At 39.9% G+C, this 26,112-nt stretch overlaps 2 protein-coding genes and 2 long non-coding RNA genes across 16 annotated transcripts; 1 reads left to right on the forward strand and 3 right to left on the reverse strand.

Moving 5' to 3' along the window:
• Positions 1–17: 17 nt before the first annotated feature.
• LOC105687044 lies at positions 18–24,746 on the forward strand. 7 transcript variants are annotated; one of them, XM_012402362.3, is made up of 14 exons: positions 18–265; positions 12,472–15,011; positions 15,103–15,190; positions 15,353–15,506; positions 15,594–15,738; positions 15,826–15,873; positions 15,987–16,866; positions 16,961–17,439; positions 17,528–17,900; positions 17,976–19,007; positions 19,136–20,788; positions 21,953–22,199; positions 22,786–22,923; positions 23,063–24,746. In XM_012402362.3, the coding sequence occupies exons 2-14, from the start codon at positions 12,781–12,783 to the stop codon at positions 23,521–23,523; spliced, it is 7,929 nt and encodes a 2,642-aa protein (XP_012257785.2). In that variant the 5' UTR covers positions 18–265; positions 12,472–12,780; the 3' UTR covers positions 23,524–24,746. The 7 variants fall into 7 exon arrangements, with proteins under 7 accessions (XP_012257785.2, XP_012257781.2, XP_012257782.2 ...); XM_012402358.3 differs by having other exon boundaries at positions 17,528–19,007; XM_012402359.3 differs by having other exon boundaries at positions 17,528–19,007; positions 19,136–20,779.
• On the reverse strand, positions 2,002–9,970 carry LOC125500007. 7 transcript variants are annotated; one of them, XR_007277182.1, is made up of 4 exons: positions 9,267–9,970; positions 8,950–9,197; positions 4,382–4,630; positions 2,002–2,202 (listed from the first exon to the last, which is right to left on the reverse strand). XR_007277182.1 is itself a non-coding variant. In XM_048650976.1 (3 exons), the coding sequence occupies exons 1-3, from the start codon at positions 9,331–9,333 to the stop codon at positions 2,191–2,193; spliced, it is 285 nt and encodes a 94-aa protein (XP_048506933.1). In that variant the 5' UTR covers positions 9,334–9,970; the 3' UTR covers positions 2,002–2,190. The 7 variants fall into 7 exon arrangements, 2 of the variants coding, with proteins under 2 accessions (XP_048506933.1, XP_048506926.1); XR_007277183.1 differs by lacking the exon at positions 2,002–2,202 and adding an exon at positions 4,159–4,296 and having other exon boundaries at positions 8,992–9,197; XR_007277180.1 differs by lacking the exon at positions 2,002–2,202 and adding an exon at positions 4,159–4,296.
• LOC125500012 lies at positions 7,605–7,995 on the reverse strand. Its single transcript, XR_007277187.1, has 2 exons — positions 7,859–7,995; positions 7,605–7,800 (listed from the first exon to the last, which is right to left on the reverse strand). It is a non-coding gene; the product is annotated as an uncharacterized LOC125500012 (long non-coding RNA).
• On the reverse strand, positions 11,179–12,221 carry LOC125500009. Its single transcript, XR_007277185.1, has 2 exons — positions 11,968–12,221; positions 11,179–11,880 (listed from the first exon to the last, which is right to left on the reverse strand). It is a non-coding gene; the product is annotated as an uncharacterized LOC125500009 (long non-coding RNA).
• Positions 24,747–26,112: the final 1,366 nt, after the last annotated feature.

Genomic DNA, 26,112 nt, shown 5'->3' on the forward strand with positions numbered 1-26,112 from the left:
CGTGGATGTGAACCTTTGTTTTGTACAGAAGAATGGCTGCCATCTTTAGTTTTCGATGGATGTTTTCCGAAGAGTTCGTGAATTCTTATATTTGTTGCGGTATTTAATAACGTAATTAAATCTAAAACAGTGAGATAACGTTCGGCGTGATGTAAGGAGTGTTTTATGCTTAACAATTCAAGCTGCCCTAGTGTCAATTTCATTAAAAAATGCCTGTGTTTACATCCAAGTTTGAAGTGAGCTTCTGTATTCCTGTCATATTAAGGTAAGAAACTCACAATTTCCAACTTCAATCACCCAAATCGTGGTCATATTTTGATACACTCCGATTCGGCATATGAATATTGGTATAATTCAATCGAAAACATCCCAACACGGCGACTCCGATTCCTTGGCATTTTTCATTAGTGACGTACAGATTACGTTCGGATATTAACATTGTTGCAAAAACTAATTGAAGATACATATCTGGCCATGGTTTTGAACGTTATTAGTTTAACATAGGAACTATCAACGAATAACGCGACAATATTTAACCGATAGTCAAATACCTAACCAAGTAATCCTTGATCGGAAAGTGAGCAGTTCTTGTTCAATTTTTTTAACAATCAACAATCTCCTCATTTTTAATATTTTTGGGTTAGATTTTTTTCAAACATATAAATTTTCATGTTTCAACTTGTTGTTATGGCAGCAGTGACTGTAAAGTATCAAGTGAGGGCAGGTCAACCAAATCATACGCACACAACCTCATAAATCTAACTTGCACTGATTTCAACATGTTTTAACCTTTCTTTACAACTTTCCAAATTACCAGTAATCATCGATATCAAGTTTCCGCAGACTCCTCTCCACCAATATATGATCTGACACTTCGGCAATCCAAAGCAACCAACAGAATGACATTTAGTCAAATCTGGCTAGGCCTGGATCTGATATTAACAACCCATTATCGTTATCCTACCAAAAAGTCTATCGTGTATTGAACCAAATTAATCGCATCATCAATGTTTCACCATTGTTTGACCAATCATCCGTTGCCCGAAACTTGAGTGATTTTCCTAACATTAGTGGTCATTTGGCATTCAGAAGTGTTCACATAGCTTACAAAGCTAGGGAAAAGCAGCAATAATTAGTTACAGGAGGTGTAAATACTCCTGATAACGTTACAGGAGAATGAATATTTCTTCTATTAGCATTGACAGTGTGAAGTTTTGAGAAAAGGTTCTTTCTCGCAGCATGGAATCTACCAAGAGCTATAAAATCTGGAACCATATGTTTACAGAAAGCAATGATTTATATCCGCTTCTAACTACAATTGTGAACACCGTTTTGTGGATAACCAGATGGAACTGTTCCTCATACGTATCAACTGAGAATTTCATATCTAAATAATACCTGTTAATTCATTCGACTCTCAAAGAACTTTTAAGCCTTGTCTCAGCTTCTCAATCAAACCTAAAATGAGTGTTGCTCTATTCAAATGTCTGACCAATTAGGGCAGACTAACCTTTACAAATGAATGCATTTATATTTTCTTCGACTCGTAGATTTTTGTGACAAAACATTGAGAATGTTCATTCAGGATTCCTCTTAGTAGCTTCTACAACTAAATACTTTTGCCGTTACTCATTTGCTAAAATACCAAGAACATTGAACTGATCAAACTTCAATCAATTCGCCATCTGTAACATCTGTCACATTTTCTTCCTTCATTTTCCTCTTAGTTATTTTGTGATAAATGAAATTTTTCGAAAACATTCAAATCCAAGCGGTTCCAAGATGATGTGAAAAATCTTAAATACTGTGTTGATTTCAAAGAAGTTTACATGAAGAAGAAAACTTGTAATTTATTGATGCATAGATTTCCTTATCCGAGACATGTATAATTCCGCCCAAATTCTCTTGTGAATGAAAATGTTAAATTAAATGTTTTCATAACCGACTTGAATAAATGTTTTAACAGGTAGAGTTCCAAAAACAAGCTCGGGCGGCGCTCTCTGCAGGTTGGCAGCCATGTTGTTCTTTTCTTGGTGCCGCTTTGCTCCTCTCTCCTCTCGTTTATACTTCATCTCCCTCCTGCCCCTTACTCGCACTCGTTGACAACCTGCGCCGCGGCGTTTCAAACTCATCGATTTTTAACGACGCCACGATACCATTTCACATTCAAGAATCCCATCGTACAGATGATCATTTGTTGGACTTAAAAAAAAGAGGAATACCTACATAGACATATGCACAATTTAAGGATCTCATCATTCCCCGATTAGATCCAAAGTTTTTTCGGTCTAAAAATTAGTAAAAAAATACAAATGTACTTATGATTGTGGAAAAAGATAAAAGAAATTTAGCCATTCATCCGTTCGATCAGATTTGACGATTTCTTTTATGCAATACGATTGTTTGAATCCAATATGGGCGATAACGAAAGAGGATATCATTTATTTTTCATGAAATTCTAATCGGGAAATCGTAGATTGTTTCCGGTACGATAACAGTTTTCAATTTGTTATTCCTTTCTTTTTCTTTCCTTCAGTTATAATAGTGTCAACTCAATTCGAACACTTTATGTACTAGTCGTTTAGTAACCCCATGAGAAAGTTGAACTCGCATTACACTCACAAATTGCCCGAGCCATCGTGATATCCTTCCATTTACAGCTATTTCAATTTTTTTTTCTTTTTCTTTTTCAAACACAACAATTGAGATCTGGAAATATCCGGCTTGCGGTACACCGGTAAAGTACATCCTACAATACTCTTTTGTAGAGGAAATCTAGATGTACATAGTAAATTTGCCTACGCTTTTTATTTTCATTCGCATCTTCGTACTCTTCTCATTGAAATATTTATCTTTTCATTCCAACAATTACATGTACGTACATTATAACTGTAGAGATATTCGTGCCTGTCGAAAGTCGTAGGGACGATTCCTTTTTCTTCTTACCACTTGTTTCAGGATACACAACAAGACAAGAAACTGTTTTTTATTATACTTTTACTATCGGAATGAAGATTATTATTCGCTATAATTAATATATCGGGCTTCTACGACGGGAATCGAGATCAAAGTGTAAAAAATTAGAGAAAATTTTCGGACGATATCGCTGTTACGAATCCCGTATTAAAAATTATCCCACAACACGGTAAGATACGTACTTTAAAGAACTAGAGGAACGAGTAGGGTACGATGGCGGTTTAAAATAAATTACAAGCTAGCGTCAGAAATTATACATCCAATCTTGGAACAAAAATATTCTACTCAGAGTTAGTTGATAATATGATCCTGTAATATCTTTCAACTGCAAATAGCTGAATGTAAACGTCAACCGCATAAAGTCTCGTTTAATTCCCAGAAGATACAATTTACCAGATGGGAACACTCAAGAATCCGCGCGCTAGAATCCGAATTTATAACAGCACAAATACGGACCACCGACAACGTGTTTATCATATTCTTCAAAGAGATTGTTCGATTTTTTTCTAATTTTTTTTTTTTCATCCAAATCCAAATGACGGAATTTTACGCGTGTGCATCGTCCGACCGGTCGACGGATAATGGCGCTGTATGTCTTTTTTTGTTAGTTTTTGTTTCAGTACTTTGTGTTTATCTAATAATTAACTCAGCGATGATAATGATGATGATGGTGGTGGAGTTGTAATGGTCGTTGTTTTTAGTCCGACGAATATAATACACGTCCGCGGTGAACAACCAAACCTTGTGAGTTGAGAATCAAAGCAACTGGAACAAAAGCTCCAAGCGGAATGTAAAATCTTTCGCGTTGTAACAAACACTTGTCCAATACCATGTTATTTAATTACAGTATTCCCTTCTCTCTTTTCCTCTCTCACTTACTCACCAGACACATCGTACGATGTACCAAAATATTATTGACTAGTTGTAATCGAATTTGAAAATTTTTCAAAATTGTTCGCCTTGTAGCGACATCGACTCCTATTTGATTTTTTTCTTCTTCCATCTCCTCTATTTCCCACCAATTTTTAGACTCCCGTTGTTCCCGTTGGATTCCGCACGAACTCTGTATATATAATTGAAATATAGAATGAAAGGGATTAGGTGATAATCCGCGACAGTTACAGCGTTTGTTGCGTTGCGTTACTCTCTCTAATCTCCATAAACTGCTTAGACAACTCTAATTCCGAACACACTCGACATGGTTTAATCTCCTCGTTTGAATAAATGACGTCGCGGTGTGTCTGACGCGATTCGGTGTTGGCCACGTCTTTTTACTCCTCGTGAATTTTGTCATCCTGTCATTTTCACTCGCTCCTCTGGCTAAAAGGTTTGAATTTCATGCCCCGTATTCGCCCGTGTCTGCGTACGTAACATACGTTTTATTATACGTAACACACGTACTTACCTAATCTAACCGGCTGATACAATTTTAACGGATGCAGAGGGAGCGAAATCACAGCTACGCTACTCCCGTTCGCACCCCATGCGTGGGTGAAAATGGGTTCGCTTCTTTTTCTTCTCTGGTTCTATCGTCTGCGTGGGCAATGTTACATCGACCTGAGAGCATCTTGTACTCCCGTTTCACCGAGTCCCTTGATAGGCGATAGCAAAGAACGCTATTAATTTTTCATCTCCTGTTTTTCTTATATACTTTCTGAAAAAGGGAGAAAAACGTTGTCCAACATGTTGGAGCGGATGAATAAAGAAGGTAACGAAGTTTCAGATTTTGTTGCCCTTCGCGTATTCGGTTGTTGCGGTACGGCGAGGTTTTACTTCCCGTAAAATCTAATAACTGCTTATCCTGATTGATCGCGTTATTTCATTTCTAATACATCACAGCTTCGGATGTCTACGTTAAATTCCCCTCCCTTAGTACGACGCGTCGGATGTGCAGTGCACGCGTATCACGAATCGGTTGTATATTATAGTCCGCTCGTGATTACACATTCGACGAGCAACGTAATAATTTTGATATCTGATAGGGGGATAATATACATACGTATACAGTTGCTTGTCAGATGTGTGACGGTGGGGGTTGGTGACCTGCGCGTGTCGTCGTCCGTAGGTTGTCGGGCTTATGACGTCACGAGACACCTTCGGAATACCCGACCTACGCCCACGGAGACGACCCTCTTTTGTTAACGGATTGCTCCGTCGCCGTCTCCCTTCCGTTCACCCCCCTTTCCTCCATCAAGCAATTCATGGACCCTGAGGGTTGTCGTTGGTACCGCACGGTAGAGATACGATGCCTCCACCTACGAGGAGGTCGGGTACCTCCGTGGCCTTTGACGGAGGGTCGTTTCCCGTTGGAATATCTTCCAACGGGAAGGGTGAAGCGGAAGGGAGATGAAATTGTTCCGAGATTCAACGGCAGAGGGCGGCAGTGTTTTCGCAATAGAGGTTTCGATCGGGGTAGACGGAGGTAAGAAAAGGGATCAAAAAAGTATAAATTTGTTATGACGAGGCTGCATTCGATGCGAGTGCGAATCATAAATATTTATCGTCGGATCTTTCGAATACGCGTTCTTCTCTATCTCTTTTTCAAACCGTTTTTGTTGAGTAAAATTTGAAACGGCCAGACAAATCTGACCCACAGTCCGTAGCGCTTATAGCTTTATGGAAATTTGAACTTGAAGCCGGAGAGAAAATTGGAAGCAAACCGTAGAATGTACATCGTACTTTCGATACAATTGAAATCATTTTATCTTATCATCTCTCATCTTTTTACGAACGATGATTTATGCGAGGGTGCGAATCGTCGAGAAGACTTTGCTTTCGCCTTGCGAATAAGAACTATTTTTGTTTACGTATTCAAATTCATCTTGACATACTTTACGCCTGCCTTGGTATTAGGTAGGTAGGTTGGTAATCGGTAAAGTTAAATTACGACGAATCGTCGACCGAATATCCGGTCGTTTTACAGGTGTGCTTGGTCGGTTCTGCCTATTTTTATATTTGCATCTTACTTTATACTCGTGACGATCGGTATAATAATATGACACAGCTTTCAACGAATCGACCTTGACTCTACGATATAAATTGGGTTAACAACCTCTACGTTACGTGCGTGTTTATACCATATTACCAACGATATTACGACACTGATTATACGCTTTTATTTTAACAGATGCGCGCATCGATAAATAATTATTATCACTTGATATGCAATTTTCGGTGAAAGTCTCTTCCTCTTTTTTCCTCGTCTTTATTTTTTATCGACTCTTTTACACGCGCAATATTTTGTCGCTTATCAAAAAAGTCAAGATCAAGTCAGCTGTCCAAAAACAAAGATCGAATGGATTCGATTGATCACTGTTCCAATATTACGCTACCTGCTGCAACAGGCAGTCACACAGCTGTTTAATTTGCGTGTAGCAACATTTCAATTAAAAATAAAAAGTAATAAACAAAAACCACAAATTTGAATGAAAAGTCTCATCTCAAGTAATAAGCTACGTACGATAATGAGGGTGACTACCCTTAGAGAAAAAATACTCCCCTAGTTTTTTTTCTATTTTTTATTATCATCAATAATGAATTTGATACGTCCGAATGAAGATTTTGAACGTTGAAGAAACGGCGAATTTTGAGCAAGAAATGTTGTAAACGGCGTAGACCGTTCGAGATGTTGGTATGGTAAAATATCTCGACCGCGGTCGTAGAATCGTTCATGAATTTTAACTTGGAACAATTATGTGTAGATGTACGCGAAGTATACCCAACCACGTGTACACGTACGTACGTACCTATGCGAGCTGAGAGAGGAAATAAGAGAAGTAAAATAACATTTACGACATCTACGTTTGTGTGAATCATCGCCGGAGAGGAGTATTAAACTTCATGTTTAGCGATAAATAGGTATAGGTATTTCCACGCCTGCGGACGGCCGTGAGATGATAAATATGATGGCGATATTATAGGTGTACGTTACGTACCCACCTATGCAACGTATTTTAACACAGCTGTGTTAGATAATGCACAATTATATGTATATGTATACCTCAACTTCTGTACGTATGTACGTACCCCAAGCGATTGATCGTACGAAGCCGAAAGTTGGGGAACGTGAAAAAAACGTTTCCTTTCCGAAGAAAAATATGACTTTTTTTATCGCGTAGGAATTAAAGAAGGAGATGAAAAAATATGCTTTTATCTGAATCAACGTCTGCACCTCCGCTCGACGAAACTAAACAAATATTATTACGCCGAAAAAGTTATCTACTAAATATTTCAATCATGTATGGGTAAAATTTTGGAAGATTTTTCTCCTCTTCTCTTTTCATAAATTAGAAGGAACAAAAACAAAAAAAAAATGATTGTACAAAGTAAAATCTTTTGAGAATTTTCAATTGACATTCAACAGGTAATATGGCGTAGGGATAGGAGTTATACGTCATCGATATTTGAATGGTAAATCTACTCGCGGATGAATTTTACGGGGAAGATAATTCTTCTTTCTAAGTAACAACCGTTGTGTTTGGATTTATTATACCGTTAAGAAAGGTGATCTTCGACCTGTTTTTGTTCAAAACTTTTCGAGAGATTATTAACTCAGCGACTCGTGAGGTGTCGTTCTTTTTCCGACAACGATTATACGGGACAAATAATCGGGAACTTGTAACTGTAAAAATGATTTCCTTTCTTTTTTTATTTCTATTTTTTTTTTTTTTTTCTCTTTCTCTCATATAATACTCGCTGTTGTTATGGAAATTAATTCGAAAAATAATCAATCTCCGAAGCGCGTTGATTTTATTCAACAACTGGGCACCTTGTTTACCCGGCGACTTGGCCAGTATTAGGGATTCCTTTGACTGTAGCAACGGTCTAAAAATAAAATTCACTTTAAGATAGGCGGGAAACGGGGTTAACTTTATTTACATACCTTTTACTTATTCGTTTGATTATGTCGTTAGCAATGAACATTTTTTCAATCATTGTTCGCAATCAATTCAGGAGTAAAAAGAGATCCCGATTTCCATTCGAAACAATACGATACGGTGAATTATGCAATGAAACAATAAACTGGAAATGGGTGAAAGTTTCGTTGAGTTTTATTTAATCGGAGATCACGTTTCTTCTCGATCTTGTTTTATATGCCTTCACTTTCACCGCGTACTGCGCATACCTCGTTAATTCGATATAAGGCATCATACCTGCTCCTAATTATAACTGAAACTGGCGAGGAAATCAATTTATGTCGTCTCGTTTTTTGTTCTTCATTTCCCTCCTCGCACCGAAAATTTCTCGACGCCGTTCTCGGCAAATTTGAGAAATCCGAGAGAACGAGCGAAGATGAAAAAAAAGTTACCCGCAGAAAAGTCCAGAATTTTCTCGCTGATAAAATAACGAAAAAGTTCTGCTGCGAAACGAGACGATAGCGACGATTTGCGACTATTGAGATAATAGAAAATTATCGTCGTTACGCCACTGCGTTATGAAGACGGGTGTTCGTTAACATGCGACATTACGAGATGAGATCAGATGGGATAGGAAATGAGGGAACTGGGGACGAGGATCCCCGAGAGTTCCGACAGATCTCGTATAAGAGGAGAGCGAGCAACCGGTCAACTCTCATTGTCAGCGACGAACAAACGGGGGCCACACTTTTGAACTCCTCTCCGGTTGGGACCAGAACAAAAAAATAAAATAAAAAAAAAAAACTTGGATCGGACGCCCATTGTGTTTCGTTTATTCCGCGGTGATCCATTCAGCTCGTAATTATTTCGTTGAAAAACATAACACGCCAAATCGACGCTCTTCGGTTCTCGTTCATTTTTTTGCAATATCTCCCCATTGAAAAAATCTATTCGACTACGAACAATCTTGTGCCACGCTACCCGCCTGCGCAACCTCCTTATGGAATATTCTCGTTACTCGTCGACGTTAAAAAACTCTACTTTCATTTCGCGGATGTATCCAGGTCCTCCGTGTGCACGCATACCTAACATCGAATGCAACCATGAAGTTCCTCACTTGGGTCTGTGTCGCGATTCTCAGTCCGCTGCCCGCCCTTACCCATGCAGGTACAACGTCCACATCTAGGCATGTGTTTCCTGGTCGGTATATCGGTACTGGTCTGTATGCTCTCAAGGATCGATAGGCAGTGCTCCTCTCCTGCCTCCTCCCGCGCTGGTGCTCCGTCTCCTCTCTCTTTTTCTCCTTCCAGTCTCTCCGCTCTCCCCGTACAATAATCGTCTTATACAGGCGGTACGTTGCCCGACCTAGAGATGAAAAAGAGGTAGGTAACCAACCGTACAGAAGAAGGGTGAAGAAGAGGAGAGTAGCGATACCGGTTATTGGCAAAGAATCTCTGAGAGGAGGCCAAGAGAAGGGCAACAACGTTCGTAGGGACCCCATTGTGATTTTTCCCTTCGTTGGGGCCTTCGCTCCTACGTGGATATTTTACTCGTCTCGTCCTGGCGTCGCCGCTCCGGTTGGGACCGACAAAATATTACGCGCGACTTGGAACGATCAATTTCGTCTTCCTTCTCCTTTTCTTTCGTTTTTGGATCACGAGCGTTTTCGGTTAATTTTGATTCGGAAGCCTTGAGATTTCTCGAATTCTCCTCACCCGTTCCGATTTGTAATGAAAAATAACGTTTTTTCATCGCGACGTCGTACAAATCGCAGCGAATCAATGCCGATGGTTGGCGATGATCGTGCTGTTGCCGCTGCTACCGCTACCGTAGGGTCGAGGGCCCCCAAGTAGGTCGCTGCAAATCTCATCGCTATGCCAACTAAACGCAAGGCGACGACTTACGCGTTTACACGCTAGCTCTTGACTCAACTTAAACACTCGCTCACTTACCTTACGTGTATTCAGTCACTTGTACTTACTTCTGCCTCGCGATCACTCAATTTATTCTCGAAACAAAACTGACGTATATACGTTTCGTTCGCGATACTCGTCATTGTTGCACAATTACATCTGTGTAGGCGTTCGAAGCACGGATTATCCTTACCCCGTATCGATGTTTACTCACAATTAGCGTTGAACAATTGGTCGATCGGTCACGAATAGTTTGGTAGCAAATCGACCGGTAACTGGTAAAAAATAGCGGACGGATTATATCGGGTATAACGCTCACTTTTCGCGATTCGATTTCGTCGGATGAAACCGCGAGTATTCTCAGCGTGCGAACGATACATTTCCAGGGGAAAGTGAATCCCGCGATAAGAACTGGTTTCTTTTTTTCAAAGTCGATCGGCGGATCGGTGGTGATCTCGATGAGTCAGAGTTGAAATCACCGTTGAACGAAACGTCGCGCTGTCGCCTTTCCTTTCGGTTCATCTTTTTCAGCAGCCTCATGGGCGTTAACCGATATCGACACGCGTCCACTCGCACCTATGACGGATACGTCGTGTCATTGAAATCTGAAAAAAAGTCAAGTAAATCCTCATCTCTAGTCGCGGCAAGAGAATACCTGCGATTGAATTATGGCTGGTTGATTAACGATTCATCGGAGGTTGTCCTAATTAAGGTGACGGAAGAGTAAGTAAAACGGGGGCTCGCGATACCACCGACATCTTTTAACGACGGAGAAGCGGACAGGGCGGCGGGACCATTCAACGTCGTCGTCGTTGGTTCGAACAACCCGTAGTTGCGAATCGCGCGCTGCGCAATTCTCTGCGATGCCGGTGACTAATTTATTCCATGCAAACTGCGCATGGTGTGGCTATACGTTACGTTACATTACGTTACGTGTACATAAATATACCGCGTGTAGGAGGAGGAGGAGGAGGAGGAGGAATTGCATCGGGTGTATTTACAACCGATGCAGGCTTTAACTTTTGATATTTTTGGTCCACTTTGGTCAGGCGACTGACCGCCATTAATACGCTCCCCGCAGACTAACGCTTCGAAGTTGCACAATTGTGTCACGAACCTCCACATGCCGTACGCACTTGTAACATGCGTGCATACGGACGTTGAGCGATTGATAAATTTGAATTTAAATTTCGGTTGTTGCGCAATTATACTTGTATCTTTGTCAAAGTTTTTTTAGAGAGAAGCGAACTATCGCGTTCCAAATATGTACGACAACTATAAGGTCTCGGTTGACCTCTTTCACCATGCGGCGATTCATCTCTTCACTCTTACCGATTTACATTTTATTTTTTCAGGTCAGTTTTGAAAACTTGTTGTTTACGCACAGGTTGTAGGTATGTAGGAACGGAGAAAAAATTATTTTACTCGAGCAGTGCAAGGAAACAGGAATATATGTGTCTGTATATATATATATATATACGGGGTATAACAGATTTACTGCGTTGGCGATCGATTTTTTTCCCTTCTTTTTCTACTGTTTCTTTTTCTTTTTTTCTTACGTGTATAGGAACAGTTCCTATAACCACGTGAACGACGCGGAGAGGATATCAGCCGAGATATTGCATTTAGTGGCGGCAAAAGAGACACGGTTGACAACACAATGAAGTCATTATGCAGAAACAAGGCCTTGGTTTGCGACTTATTATTATTATTCCAGCTTATTTATACTCGCCAGCCGAAGCGATACGATTGCGAACGAGCTATCCGATGGAAAATCGGTCGACTTTTCATCCTTGTTGTTTTGTAATTTTATTTTGATCTCGTTTTTTTTCTTCTTCAAATTTGCTCTTGTTATCATCCTACTGTGTGGATTAGCCCTCCATGCGACGATTAATGAATTCCGAAATTTTGAAGTACGTTTTATCTTACCCGATGGCATTCCTTGCTGCTGCAGCATGCTGAGTCAAAAAAAAATGATATTTCAGATCTCATTTCTGAGGCTGTATGAAATCCGACTATAGCTTCGTCAACTTCATCCGATTTTGAAGTTAATTGTTGTATATATTCGACGTATTTTGAGCCCAGGAATTCAAATTTCCAGTTTCTCGCAATCTGAGATTCGACTGGACACACATCTTTTAAAATAAAGAAGATTGGTGTAATTTATGTCCATCTGCAGCCTCAAAAAAAAAAAAAACCCACGCGGATTGATTAAGACAGACCTTGTACTCTAGCTCGTAGACTGGCACGTCGTTAGTTATAGTATTGTTAGCAATAACCTATTTCAGTCGATGTATCGACAATTTTTTTGTCATACGTTTTTGCTGCAATGGAGCAGGAATACTGTTCGCTAATCCCAGCTTCGATATTCTGAGGCTGTGCCACGGTCGTTAATATATATCAATTATCGTAGGCGAGTCGGTGATAACCGTATGTCAGCAATGCAACTCAATTTAAATTGATTCCTCGTGTTATGACCGCGATCACAAAGTAGAAAGAAATTGATTGGCAATAAATTGATAGCGAGTAACTAGTTGATAATGAAAATTTCATCTTGAATGTGATTGTGGCCATTCACGCGACAATTTTTATGTAAAATAGATATCATTTTGCTGTAATAAATTCGATAATTAACCGCAATTTATCTCGCCATTCTTTATTCGTATAGAATTTTTAATTGGACGAGTAATCTAATTTTTTTCTTTCTTTTTTCAACTCTGTTACAGTTCAAGAACCGAGATCCTCAAATAGCTCATCAAAGGATAAACGTATTTTCAAACTGTAGTATTAAAGGGTTTTCTTAAAATTTATTTCGTCAAATTTTAATTTGGCGAAATCAAAAAGCCTCCAAGACGTCGACTCCATCAGTGATCAAGTTACCCGGGGGTGGAACAGGTGGGGGTGGGGAACAGGTGTCCCCTGGACCCGGGCTACCTCCCCCTGTCGCCCCTGCAGAGATAAATGATACTGCTGATGATAGAAAAACCGAATCGGAGGCGGTTAATAACTTCGTTTCCAATGCACCGGATGCCACTATGAGTTTTGTTCTACAATTGGGAACCGTCGAAACACCCGATGAAGTTGGCAACAACAACAGTACCTCCGTAATAGCTCAAGAGTTGACCGGAACGATTCCAATTGGTACGGTAATCGCCAAGCCTTTGTTACCTACGAACAACAACAAGTCGCAGAACTTGCAAAATTTGAAAACTGTTAATATTACCTCCGTACCGCCCGGCACGACCCTGTCATCGATTGTTAAACCTGTGACCGTCACTTATCCGGTGAATAAAACAATCAGGGATGCGCAGAAAATCGGAGGTTCGCAAACTAAAACAACTCAGGTTTTGACCACACGAGTCATTTCTCAGAAAATACCATCCTCCACGTACCAAATACATCCGACGAATTCACCTGTAAGTCCGGCTCACGCGTTGCACCTACCCGTAAAGACTCCTTTGCCTTCACCCGGTACAAATGTGACCAAGATTCAGTCTCTACCGTCTCCCACGTTTACGCAAACCGTGAACGCCCAATCAAAAATGACCGCCACCCCAGAGGGAGCTCAAAATAAGCAACAATCAGCTACCATAACAAATTTGCAGTCTACCATGCATCAAAAATCGCAAGTTTCAACTCAGCAAATTTTAAACACGTCTGGCGTCAAGACCATCACTACCACTTCTGTTCCGAACATGCAAAGGATTCAACTGAAAACTCAGAATATCGGTGGCAAACCTCAAACCGTCAACTTACAGAAGGTAAAAACTATTGCCAATGTCAATAATCAAATGGGGCATCGCGTTAATTTACCAAGGATGCAAACCATACCGAAGTCGCAGGTTCTCACACCCTCTACTCAGGGCACTCAAATTTCCATGAGTCAAGTAATGAACAGTGCGAATATGCAAAGAGTACAGCAGGTCAATTCCTCCGGTATGCAACATGTCCAGAAAGTTCATCAGCCGTTGGGAATAAGCAATGCACAGAAGTTGTCGCAGGTATTCGGTAATCAGAAAGTACAGCCGCAGGTTATAGGCAATGCCGCGGGTCATGCGATGCAAAAAGTTCAACATTCCGGATTGCAGCAAAATCAACAAATCCTACAAAAAGGAAACGTGGTCACACAAAAGACGCTTGGAGTTCAGAGACAGCAGCAATCTACCGCTGTGAATAATCTTTCGAAATCTGTAAACTCTGTAGCTGGTATACAGAAGGTACAGCCCAACGCGCAGCAACAGCAACAAAAAAATATACAAACCACGCAACAGCAAAGGCCTCAGGCTATGGCGACTCTGCAAAAATCACAAACAATGGCAACGGTGAATTCTAATAAAACTCAGTCCGCTTCCAATATCACAAAAAGTAACAGCGTCCCGAATATCTCCAAGTTGCAGCAAAATCAAAATTCGATAAACGTCAGCAAACAACAAATCACCAATCAAACAGCACAGGTTCAGACCACGCAATTATCCCAGCTCCAGCAACAGCTGATGCATCAAACCCCACAAAATCAACAGCAACAACAGATCACTCAAAAGCAACAACAACAACAAATTAATGCTCTGTCACAAACGCAAAGATGTCAATCCGTGACCGGAGGGCAACAAAAAATGGCCACTATTACATCCATTCCAAGCAATCAAAGAGCACAGACAACGACGAACACTAAAGCTCAACAACAGCAACTGCAACCTCAGATGGTGCTCAGAGTTGGCCCTTCCAAAAATCAGTCACAAAACATGCAGTCTGCAAATATGAAGCCAGTTTCCCAGAAGGTCATGAACAGCGTAAAAACTTTGAACCAACAAAATGTAGCCCAACAATCGAATCGTACTTTGAACTCTCAGCCGATTAAAATAATTCAACAGCAACAGCAAAACCTCATCGGTCCTCAAAATACCCAAAAGCAACCCGGGTGCATCAAAACTATACCCCCGCAAAAATCAGCCCAGAGAAATCACGTCCCCAAAGTTTCTGGTATCAAAACTTCCTTGAATACTAATCTGAGCTCACTCAAAGGGCAGGGATCACAAACTACAATAGCACAAAAGACAAGCATAAAAACTCTACTTCCTCAACAACCGAGTGGGCAAAATATGATTGCCAATAAAAATCAGCCAGTGAAAATCCAGCAGCAATCGATCCAACAGAAGCAACTCGTTATGACTGCCCAATATCCTCAGCAACTCAGAGCTCAGACTGGACAAATTAAAACGTTGCTACCAGTCGTTGGAGGAGAAATCCGTAAAGACAATGACAACAAGTAAGTCAACTTTCTTCTAATCGAATAGCAAGATTTACTCGGAACCGAATGAATTCTCTCCATAACACGAAATTTCTTCTTTCAAATTTAGAAACGAGACCGAGCCACACTCAACTAACGAAGACGGCGGTCAGCGAGCACCACAATCTCCCGCACGACGAATACCACTGCCATACGAGGTAATAATAATTGAACAATTAATTAACGGATTTTGAATTTATTGCGATAATGATATTTCTCGGTGGTATTAGTGGCTATTCTTGGAATCCCTCTTATTTTGGCTATTTGGTGGTAGTTGTGTGGCCCTTGCATGGTTTGAACAACAGCTTCTCTAATTGTAGTGTCTCCAGTTTGTCTTACAAGACCACAATTATGGTGCACCTCCGCCGAGGACTCCTCCGCCCGCATCCCCACCGCCGCACCCTAAGCAGCAGCCTGTTAACGGCGGAGGAAGTTCAACTGCAGTTCCTCAACATCCCTTCACTTATGGACAAGGTAACTTCTATCAAATTTATCGTTAGAATTGTCGTTTTGATTATTCGTCATATTTATCAACTGTTATGTTTTTTTTTGAAACTGTAGCAGTTGTCAGTACAAACGTAGAAGATGATGCTGGAAGTGCGATAAGCAGTGAAGCTGGACGAGAAGCCGAACCGGAGGGTGAGGAGACAGAAACTGCGCCTGAAGGTGAGGGGGATGACGAAGACAGCGTGACGAGATGCATTTGGTAAGTAATAAATCGACATGATTTCGAATCTGTTTTTGGTGACGCTTCAAATGCGATATACTGTAGCGATAATCATTCCTGTTCCAGTGATTTCGAACATGATGATGGCTATATGATCTGCTGCGATCGTTGTCTGTAAGTTGATGGCGTTTTCAATTATTTTTTTTTCTTTTTGTTCTGTTTCCACTTGCTCTGAACCTACACGTTATTGCGTATTGCCAATCTAAAATTGTGCCTTTTCCATACAGAGTTTGGCAACATGTTGACTGTATGGGCATAGACCGCTCTAATATACCTGACGAGTATTTATGCGAAATGTGCCGGCCACGTCGCGTGGATAGGCAACGGGCCCGAACTTTGCAGCTGCGCAAACGTGAAGAGCTTCTCAATTCCGACACATCTTCCGACTCCTCATCTACGAGCTCAGCCGACACCGACGTCGGTGTAAATACAGCCCCGAAAAAGCGAGCACCGTCGCAACCGCAACAACAACAGTCACAACCGCTACAACAGCAACAACCACAGCAGCAACAACAACTACAACAACAACAACAACAACTACAGCAACAGCAACAAGTACAGCCGCAAGTGCAGCCGCAACATCAACAATTACAGCAACAGGTGCAGCCGCAACAACAACAACCGCAGCAACAACAACCGCAGCAACAACAACAACAGCAGCAACAACAACCGCAGCAACAACAAACACAACAAGCTACGAGAAGAAAATCTGATCCACCTCCACAGGTCAGACGGTTGAGTAGTACCAATAATAATAACAATAATGTTGCGAAACGACAAAGAAGGGATCCACATCCGAGGCAGACCAGTGCGGTACGTAAGAAAGAAACTGTCAAGCGTGGTCCAGGGAAAAGGAAGACCAAAAGAAGAATGAGCCTGGAAGATAGAGAGGAAGACACGCAGGATGCATGGGGCACAAATATGGCCCCTTTGAGACAGTGGATCGAGCGATATGAAGAGGCAGTTACAAATCATTACAGTCCTGAACTTCGTGCCAGAATTTCAAGCATTAAAGTTAATGGAGCTCATGGTGACTTACGACAGAGCAACATGAACGCTGCCGCAACTGGCAAATGCAGGCTTAATGTACACAGTAATAATCTCAGAGTAAGTTCCTGTCAAATTTTATTTGTGGACAATCGATTTCTAATTTCTCTGAAAATTTTAATGGAATTAATCTGTCTTTGTTTTGTCCACGTAGTTTTTGGTTGCTACTATGTATCTACCACCGAACACTCCTGTTGTTGAACTTCGTGGGAAGTATATGCTGAGTGCGCAGCACAGGCCTTCGCATCCTCAAAGTCGACAACATGCACAGAGACCTGGTCCTTTTGTATTTTTTTACCGATTGCCACGTGATGGAACTGAAGTTTGTGTCGATACTAGAACTTACGGAAACGACGCGAGGTTCGTTCGTCGAAGTTGTAAACCGAACGCAGAAGTCAAACATTGTATAGAGAAAGGAACGTTGCATTTGTATATCGTTACAACTACGGCAATCGAAAAGAATGCTGAGATAACCATAAGACATGAGCAACATGATCTCATGTTGTCACCAAACCTTAATTCACCCATTGTACCACTAATTTGCGCCTGCAACAACACAAGAGAATGTCAAGTCGCGGCTATGGGACAATTGAGTAGGCGAGGAAGTAATGGTGCACTCGCTGAAAATGCCGAGTAAGTATAAATTCGATTAACATGTAAATTTGAAATGAGCCAAAAAATTTTGTCGTAGCGTATTTGATCATTTTGTTTTCCTTATCAGTGGTAGGGAGAGAAGACGGCGAGGTAGAAGAAACACTGTGTGTGAAGATAGCGATTCGTTGTCCGCAGTTTCCAGTACAAGTATTAGTCAACCAGCCCCAACACCGGCGCCAGCCCCTGCTGTCGCTCCTACTCGAAGAACACTAACAAGTGGTAACGCCAGTTCAACGGTAACACGTCAGGTGACAGCTAAAGAAGAAACACCTGTAGTACAACAACCCCCTCTCACGTCGCCCTCGATTGTTCCATCTCAACCACCAGAGACGACTAAAAAGGATAAAAAGAAAATGACGAGGGAGGAGCGTAAGATGGAAGCGATAATGAAAGCTTTTGAAAGATTAGAAAAGGCGGAGCAGAGGAAACAGGAAGTCCAGGCAAGAAATGCTCAGAGAAAAGAGTCAGGAGGTACACATAGTGATAATGATGATACCCCCATTACTTCTGCACAGGTAAAACAAAAACCGCAAAGTGCTGAACGACCTGTGAGAAGAAAGCGAAGAAAGGGACGTGCTCGAACTACCAGTACTTCGCATTCTCAACAAAACAGATGTAGAACCAGATTGAACTCTGCCGACTCCGATATATCCTCGGGCGAAGAAAGCAATTCCATGCAGTCACCCCCTCTGCCAAATCAAAATTGCCCACCGATCAGAGGGATGCCTTACGCTCAGCATCTGCACACTCCAACAAAGGACGTTACTGATAGCAGTAGTGTTGGCTCCACTGGCCATCATGGAATTCCTACAGCTGCTGGATTACTACTTGCGCTGGCAAATTCTAATGTGCCGGGACCAAGTTCACCACCACTTCAGCAACCAACGCCAATTAAGAGCCCAACTTGTGATAGCGGAGCTAGTAGTAGCTCTCAAAGCTCAACTCCCTCTACACCGTTGTCATCTGCTTGTTTATTAGTTGCAGCAGCCGTAGGTCCTTTGGCACCAGGTTTCAAGTTTCCCAAAACGAAAAAAGTCTTGATGAACGAGTGGCTCAAAGAATCCCCGGATCCACCTCAAACTCATATTCCACAGATTTCCCCGATACCAGCTTTACCTTCTGCGCCACTGTGTAATCCTATTACCCAGTTGAATAAGCCAACGGATTTTCTGTCACCTACTGATCCATCGCCAGAGTTTCTCACTCAAAGTTACGCCGCTAAGAGTCTGGCGACTTTGGTACAAGCGGCAAATTCAGTCTCTGGAATATGCGACTCTCCCCCTCAACGAAGGCAGACTATCCCTGGAAATTCTTCATGCTCCGGGTCCACAGGATCAGCAAAGAAGCGATGGCTACGCCAAGCCATTTCCGAAGAATGCGATTCACCCAATAGCCGGCCAGAAAGTCCTCCAAGTGAGATGGTAGCACCACCAAAAAAGAGAAGGATTGCAAGAGAGAGTTTATCATCCGATAACTATACTCCCCCAACTACTCCAACGCTATTGTCATCCGAACATGTTCTCTCCCAGTCAACATGCAACAATGAGGTAAGTCAGAAAAATCAATTACCATACCGTCCGTGACTTTCATATTTTTCAAAATATCAGCTCATCTCTACGTTTTCAATTTTAATTATTGTCAATAATAATCCTAGATTTTTTCAAATTTTTTACAGGATGAATTTGTAGACATGGCCCAATCCCCCAATAACGAACATTCTACACCAAATTCCGAATACGTGCACAATAATGTGAAAGACGAAGCGGATTCCGAATCAGAGGCAGCAGAGACCATTGAATTAAAAGAAAAAATAAAGTTCATGAATCCTGAATATGACATTCCCCAGTCCGAACTGTGCATTAAATATGAAAAAGATGATGAACCAATGCCACTAGTGAAAAGTGATTCTACTAACTCAGTTAAATTAGAAGTTGATTCTATTAAAGAGGAAAAAGTTTTCGTAAATTCACCGAATCCCCGCAAAACTGAAATAACCATGGTGAAACAAGAGTTAGGTGACACTCCTGCCACGACTGGAATGGTATTGGCCAATAAAATTGAATTGCCGGAAGTCAAAGAGGAAGCAATACAAGAAAATGACTCCCACAACATTAAGAAAGAAGCCAGCCAGATCAAAAAAGAATCACAAGTAGTGTTGATTGAGAAAGGTACAGTTGAAATTGTTGATCAGAACGAACCTGATACAGAAATGGAAGATTTAAGCTCACCGATTGCTGCGATGGAGTCAGACGCTGTTCTCAAACAACGAGCAGCGGAAATGAGACTTGAATTCAGTGGTAGTATAGCAGATATAGTGAATATCGCTAGTGAAAATGAAAAATCCGACGACGATAGAAAATACGAACTCAATAAAGCTGATGAACTGAAATCTGATGATAATATGTCCATTGATGAGTTTGACGTTGAGGCACAGATGATGAAAATTACTGGCGATGATGGAAACGATTACAAAGAGAAAGTTGACACGAGCTCCGAGAAAGATAAAAGCATGGACGGAATCGAAGGACTTATGGATAGTTCGAAAGAAGATTCTGATTCAGAGGATAATGACGTTGATGATCCTCAAACGGAAAAAACTCCGTTTGGAGAATTTCATATTACCACCGAGCACAGGGCGTTCAGAGAGTTTGAAAGTAAACCAGAAGATAGAGGATTCATCGATTTTGAAGTCAAAAGAGTCCCCAATCGCGTAGAGGTGGAAGTCACTAAAATTCAACCTTCCAGCGAGCCGAACATTTCGTTGGAAGAATCTATTATACTAGAATCTACGTGTTCTAACATTGATGTGGAAACTATCGTTAAAATTCCCAAAATAGAATTTCCCATTCCGCCACTGAGTGAGAGAATTCGTAAAAAGACAGAGCAACAACAACCCGCCAAATTGCAGCTGGACTTCGAAGCATCCATAATTGAATCGACTATTGAAATAGAAGCTGGTGCTGGTTCGACAGAAGGTGAACAAAAATCTATGCTTTCTTCCGCTCTCAGAGAGTTGCTAGAAGCAAAGATTGACGTCGATCCAGAACCTTTGGAAATCGAACCTTCGACAGCAAAAGTGAACGTTATCTCCCCAGATGAACAATTGGACAGAATTCAGTGTACTAATCCTGTGAACATGCAGGATTTGGTTGTGAAAAGTGAAGAACAAATAACTCAAGTTGAATCTGCCCTTGCGAGAGTTGAAAATATTGTCCCAACAGAACCCAGAAGACTTAAAGACCCCAGGACTATTGCACCAACTGACATGCCAGCACCACTCCCGACAAAGCCAGAAGTGCCAGCACCAGTCAAACGCAAGGTTAGAACGGTAGGAATGTGGTAGAGAGACTGTCTAGGACAGAATGCTTCTTTCTTTTTTAGTTTTCTCCAATTCCATTTCACTTCCAATTTTATTATCATTTTCGTTTGCAATGGCTGAGATTTGCCTGATACCCTTTAGAGTTTAGGGTGTATGTTGTGTGGTTATTCAATTGTACGGCATGATCGAATGTTTTTTTTAAACGCCTACAAGCAAAAGCACAATACTGTATAATCGTTGCTGATAATTTATATTACCCTTCATTATATTTTGTGCCTATCAAACGTTTGCTGTAGAATGACTGGATATAGAAGCTGAATTGACAAAATAAAACTGTAGTGCATGCACGATGTACTGTGAAAATTTAATTACTAATTGCCAGATGATCCTAACGAATTTTGGTGGGCATTGGAACTGCACCATAATTCATCTCTAAAATATTTAACTGGGTAATTTTTCTGTTTTTTCGAATCATTCTGTGTTTTTTTTATATCCAGTTATTCTTCATTATTTGCATGTGTTCATAAATTGTTTTCATCAACTGATATTTTTCTTTCACTCCCGATTCTAGGTGTAATCCATTGACGATTTACCTAGAATCGCCAAGACAAAAAATATGCTTAATGTAAGTAGGTAGTTGTAAAAATAGCTGTATTTTTAGCTTGTGAATTCTAAATGATTCATTTATTTATTTATTTATTTATTTATTTATTTATTAAACTCATGATAATTATTAAATATAATATACCTAGATATCATGCACAATAATGGGATTGAAGGTACCCCTATTTCTTGGATACAAATCTCATTATTCCTATTCACCGCCGCACTGCCAGAACAAATATAAAAAATATTATTCAGAATCATGTTGACCTTTCTGAAAATCAAAATTGTCTGATTGTTGTAAAGAAATTTCTTCAATTGGCTCTACACCGATCAGCGATTAAATTACTTTTATTTCATGTCACGCTTATGCAATGACCTGTGTTGGTCCAAATTTTTACCCCCTATGAAAACCCATCCACTGTGTTGCTCTTTCGAGTAGTAGTGCGACGTGGTATATGTGATGAATTTAACAAAGTATCAATATTTGACCTCTACTATGAATTATCCTACATCCTTTGAACTTGATTCATTTCTTGTGTTCAATAAATGCATTCAATCTCTTTGTAGTTATCAATATCAGAGTATCGTAAACGCAAACAACAATCATCGGGCACACCACCTGAGCCGGAACCAGAACCATCAACTGACGCAACATCAGATCGGGGGGGCACAAGAGGTAGATCGGATAGTGCTAGCAGCGGGACTTCTTCGCTGAGCTCTGACGAAGAGGGAAATTCAAAAGTTTCTTCATTGGATCTGCCTGGCCTAACAACTTTACCACTTTTTATCAACGTAGATAGCGATGAAAAGAAAGGCGAGTGATCATTGGCGTACTCAGTAAAAGATTTGCATATACAGTCGCTGCCTTACCTATGAGCATAGGAATGATTAGAGTGCTGGATTCAGCGTAAACGTCTTTTCGTATGTTGACAATCATTGCAGGTCAGTAATTTAGACCTCTTTGTTTAGAAAAAAACGCATTTCCAAATCACAAATTTTGTTCTGTTGTATATTTCTGGTCACTATAGTAAATGCAAAACGTAAAGAATTCCACACCTTGTTTGCAAGTAGCAAAGCACCCTTTGACAGGTGTTCTCATGGTTGTAGTTTTCGTTCAACATTGTATCCAGCACTCGTCTATGTTTCAGGTATAACTTTTATGAAAAATGCCCGCAAACCAAAAATACGTTTACCACAAGTTTCAGTTCTATGTGCAAATGACCAAGAGAGGTTGAAAATAATACAGTCTCATAACGTCATCACTGACTATTCTTTAAACACTGTTTAAAATATGTGGAAATGTATAAAGTTCGCGGATGTTCTTACAATTCTGAGTTGGGGTATTGCAGGGGCAAAACAATTTTAAAGAAACAAAAAAAAAAGAAAACAAAAATTAATAGGTGGTGAAGAAGGCGTTATGGGCTGGTCTGCTGCGCCGACTTTAGTTGAACGTCAACGAGAAAACCTTACCGAGAGACTGAAACGCGAGTTTGGATTATTTCTCAGTGACGATGAAGAAGAAAGGGCCCGAAAACAAGGTACAAAATAACTGAATTAGAAAATCCGTGAATCGCATAAATAACAGAAACTGGTATGCAAATCTTAGTTTCCTATACATGCCTCAGACATTGCAACTTACTAATAGATGTATTTTTTTTCTCATCATTCTACTTGCAGGTTTGACAGCAGAGGCAATTCTGAAAGCTCGTAAATTATCGCCTTCGACGCAAGCTATTATTCCTGGTGCAACGACTGTTTATCCGACTCCTCAATTACCGCCACAACCCTACATACCTCCCCCTGGTTCGGCTCCCATCCATTTTCCTCAATTTCAAACTAAGCCAGTGCCAGTGCAATATTCAAACTTTGCAGTGCCTCAAGCCGTGTCGCAACCCATTTACCCGAATACAACAGCACAACCTTTGGCTAACAAGCAGCAAACGCAACAATTTTTGATACCGCAAGCACCGCCAGGATCGAATCCTTACCCACCGCAATTTGTACCATCTTCATCAGCTGTCCCAGCCCAAAGGTTTCCAGCTGTACCAGCGCCGCCACCTCAACCAAGTGCTCAATTTTTCCCACCGTCACCCCAGGTCCAGAAAACTTTCTTCAACCATCCTGCGCCAAGAACGTAACTCACATTAAGGCTAGTAACGTTGCAAATTTTTTAGTCAAAAGTGAATGAACTTTGAGATTAAACCTGTTTTTCTTGTTGTTGACTCCGTTGGTATTGACAATTTATGTACACTAGTCCAACATTTATATACAACGTTGGACGTACACTCAACGTCTGATTTGAACAGAAACTTAAAAACTTTCGTCGTATTTTATGATTCAAAATAAATCTTCGAGCCTTGGACAGGTGTGACGTATTCTCACACGATTGTCGTGATTCAATGTCGATTGCGTTTTCAATACGAAAAGAAGAGAAAAAGAACATTACGAGAGGTAGTTGAGAATCGAGTGTTCAACGGAACATACCGTACTACCCCCACCAGTTATCTCAGTGTTTTCGTCGTATGTAAATATAAAAAAAAGAGATGCACGGAGGTGAATGAACTCTCTCGTTTTCAATCTAAAACAATTATGCAAAGACAGTTTATGCATTTTATGGCAATTATACACGTCGCATCTGTCCAACGCCATTGCGATCGTGGAATAGGTGAAGAAGAAAAAAAAATATGGGCTCTCGTTTAAGTATTTTGATTGACGCCCAAGTAAAAAATGTGTGATTCTGACATCTCGTGTGTCTGTTCGTTCATGAAGTCACTGATGTCAAAATCAGAAACCACACTTTACCGATCCACGGCAATGACATTTACCCCATGTATGATCGGCTCACACGCTTTATGCGTTGCAGGAAAGAAAGAATGTGTTCTAATGTGTTACAAAATAGCATTAATCTGTTAATTAGTAAATATGGGTTGAAATTAACACAATTATAAGCTGGAGAGATCAATCTCAGATTTGTTTTTCGAGTAGCTGATTTTCGTATTCTGCGTTACTTTATAAACAGAAAAATAACGAAAATAATTTGCAGGAATTATCAAAACCAAAGATAATTACCTGTATCTTTGAATATTATAATGTAATATGCACATTACACACATTTGAGCCTGCATTTGTCCATCTTGTCTGTACATATTATTTACATACATGCATAATATAATATAATTATATGAAAATTATATATATTTAACCATAGTTATTGTAGATTGATATAACAAACTTATATCACTTAGGTAAGAGGGGTGCTGTTACACATGATCAGCATTATACCCGAAATTCTCTATATTTTATATTTGATTGTAAAATGCCCGATGATTAGTTAATAATAAATAAAATATGCTAAAATTTCTTTTTGAGTTTGAATTCGATTTTTTAATTTAATACATTGCACATAGAATCACAGATCAGGTGTGTCAAATTTCATTTTTTTATTGAAATTCATTTTTCTATCAAAAAATTATATAAAATTCTTTCAATTATTGTTGATAAAGTTGATCGACCGGTTCATTCTATACTCACCTAATCTCGAACTTTCGTGTAATCTTATGAACCGGTAATTTCCAGAGATCTAACGAAAAAAGCTTAAGGCTTTTCATGTATCTGTGAATATTTATAAATTCAACGAATTGATATACATACCTGTTGAATTTTCAAATGTGAAGGTGTTACAGCCTCACAAAATTATTGTACGGCAACATACCTAAGTTGTTTTTTCTTTTTATTTTGCGATCGTTACTGTAACAAAAAGTATTTCTAATTCTCTATACGTTTAGTTACCCATGTTTGATAAAAAAATAAACAGATTTATATTTCAGTTACATAAAAGCGGTACATGCAAAATGTGCAGCAAAAAAAAAAACAAAAAAAAAATCAAAGTAAAATGAAAAGAGAATGAAGAAAATTTTAAACCGAAGGGAATTGATTGCCCCGAAAAAAAAAACTAAACGTTCAACCAAGTACAAAACTCGACAAACGGTGAAGAAAAAAAATTGATTAAAATGTTTAAAACATTGAAAGTGAACCAAGAAAACTGGCTAGCAGACAAGAGAGAAATGTAAAAAATTTTAAGATTAAAGCCGGAACATTACGTTGTCGACATTTATACTGTTAAAAAGCGTATGTGTGGAGAATCAGCTCAAAGTCTTAAATTTTTTGATAGTTTTGTTACGAAAAATTAAGGTGTAAAAAAAAGAATTAAGAAAAAAATAAATAAAACTAAAAATTCATCGATAAAAAGCAGCTTTTTTGAGTGGCGCAACGTGCTTCGGATTTCCGATTACTCGGATCATCTGAATCTCGTTATACCCGTTGACTGCATTTTCATATTTTTCCACTTTTGCACACACAGATTGGAAATCTCTTGTTTCAATGATGTGTAATACATGTGTATCTTTGAAAATTAATTTCCATGGGCAATTTTATCTGAAAATATATACAGATATGTAGATATTTATATTTTGAATATAATAATTTCGCTATTTAGGCGAGCCTCCCAGTGCATAATAATACAAAATAACATCACACAAATACATAAACACGTGAAAATTAGGAGAAATCTAACTCTTGTATATGTGTAAATAGTATAAGTATATTGTGACTGATGCAGCGATTCAAATTATGTTACAGTCATAAAATGATCATATAATAACAGCGGGGTTGATATTATCTGATATGTTAAATGCCATTTATCTTACGACTCCTATAGTACGTTTTCT

The sequence above is a fragment of the Athalia rosae genome, chromosome 1 (assembly GCF_917208135.1).
Source record: "Athalia rosae chromosome 1, iyAthRosa1.1, whole genome shotgun sequence".
Lineage (NCBI taxonomy): Eukaryota > Metazoa > Arthropoda > Insecta > Hymenoptera > Athaliidae > Athalia > Athalia rosae.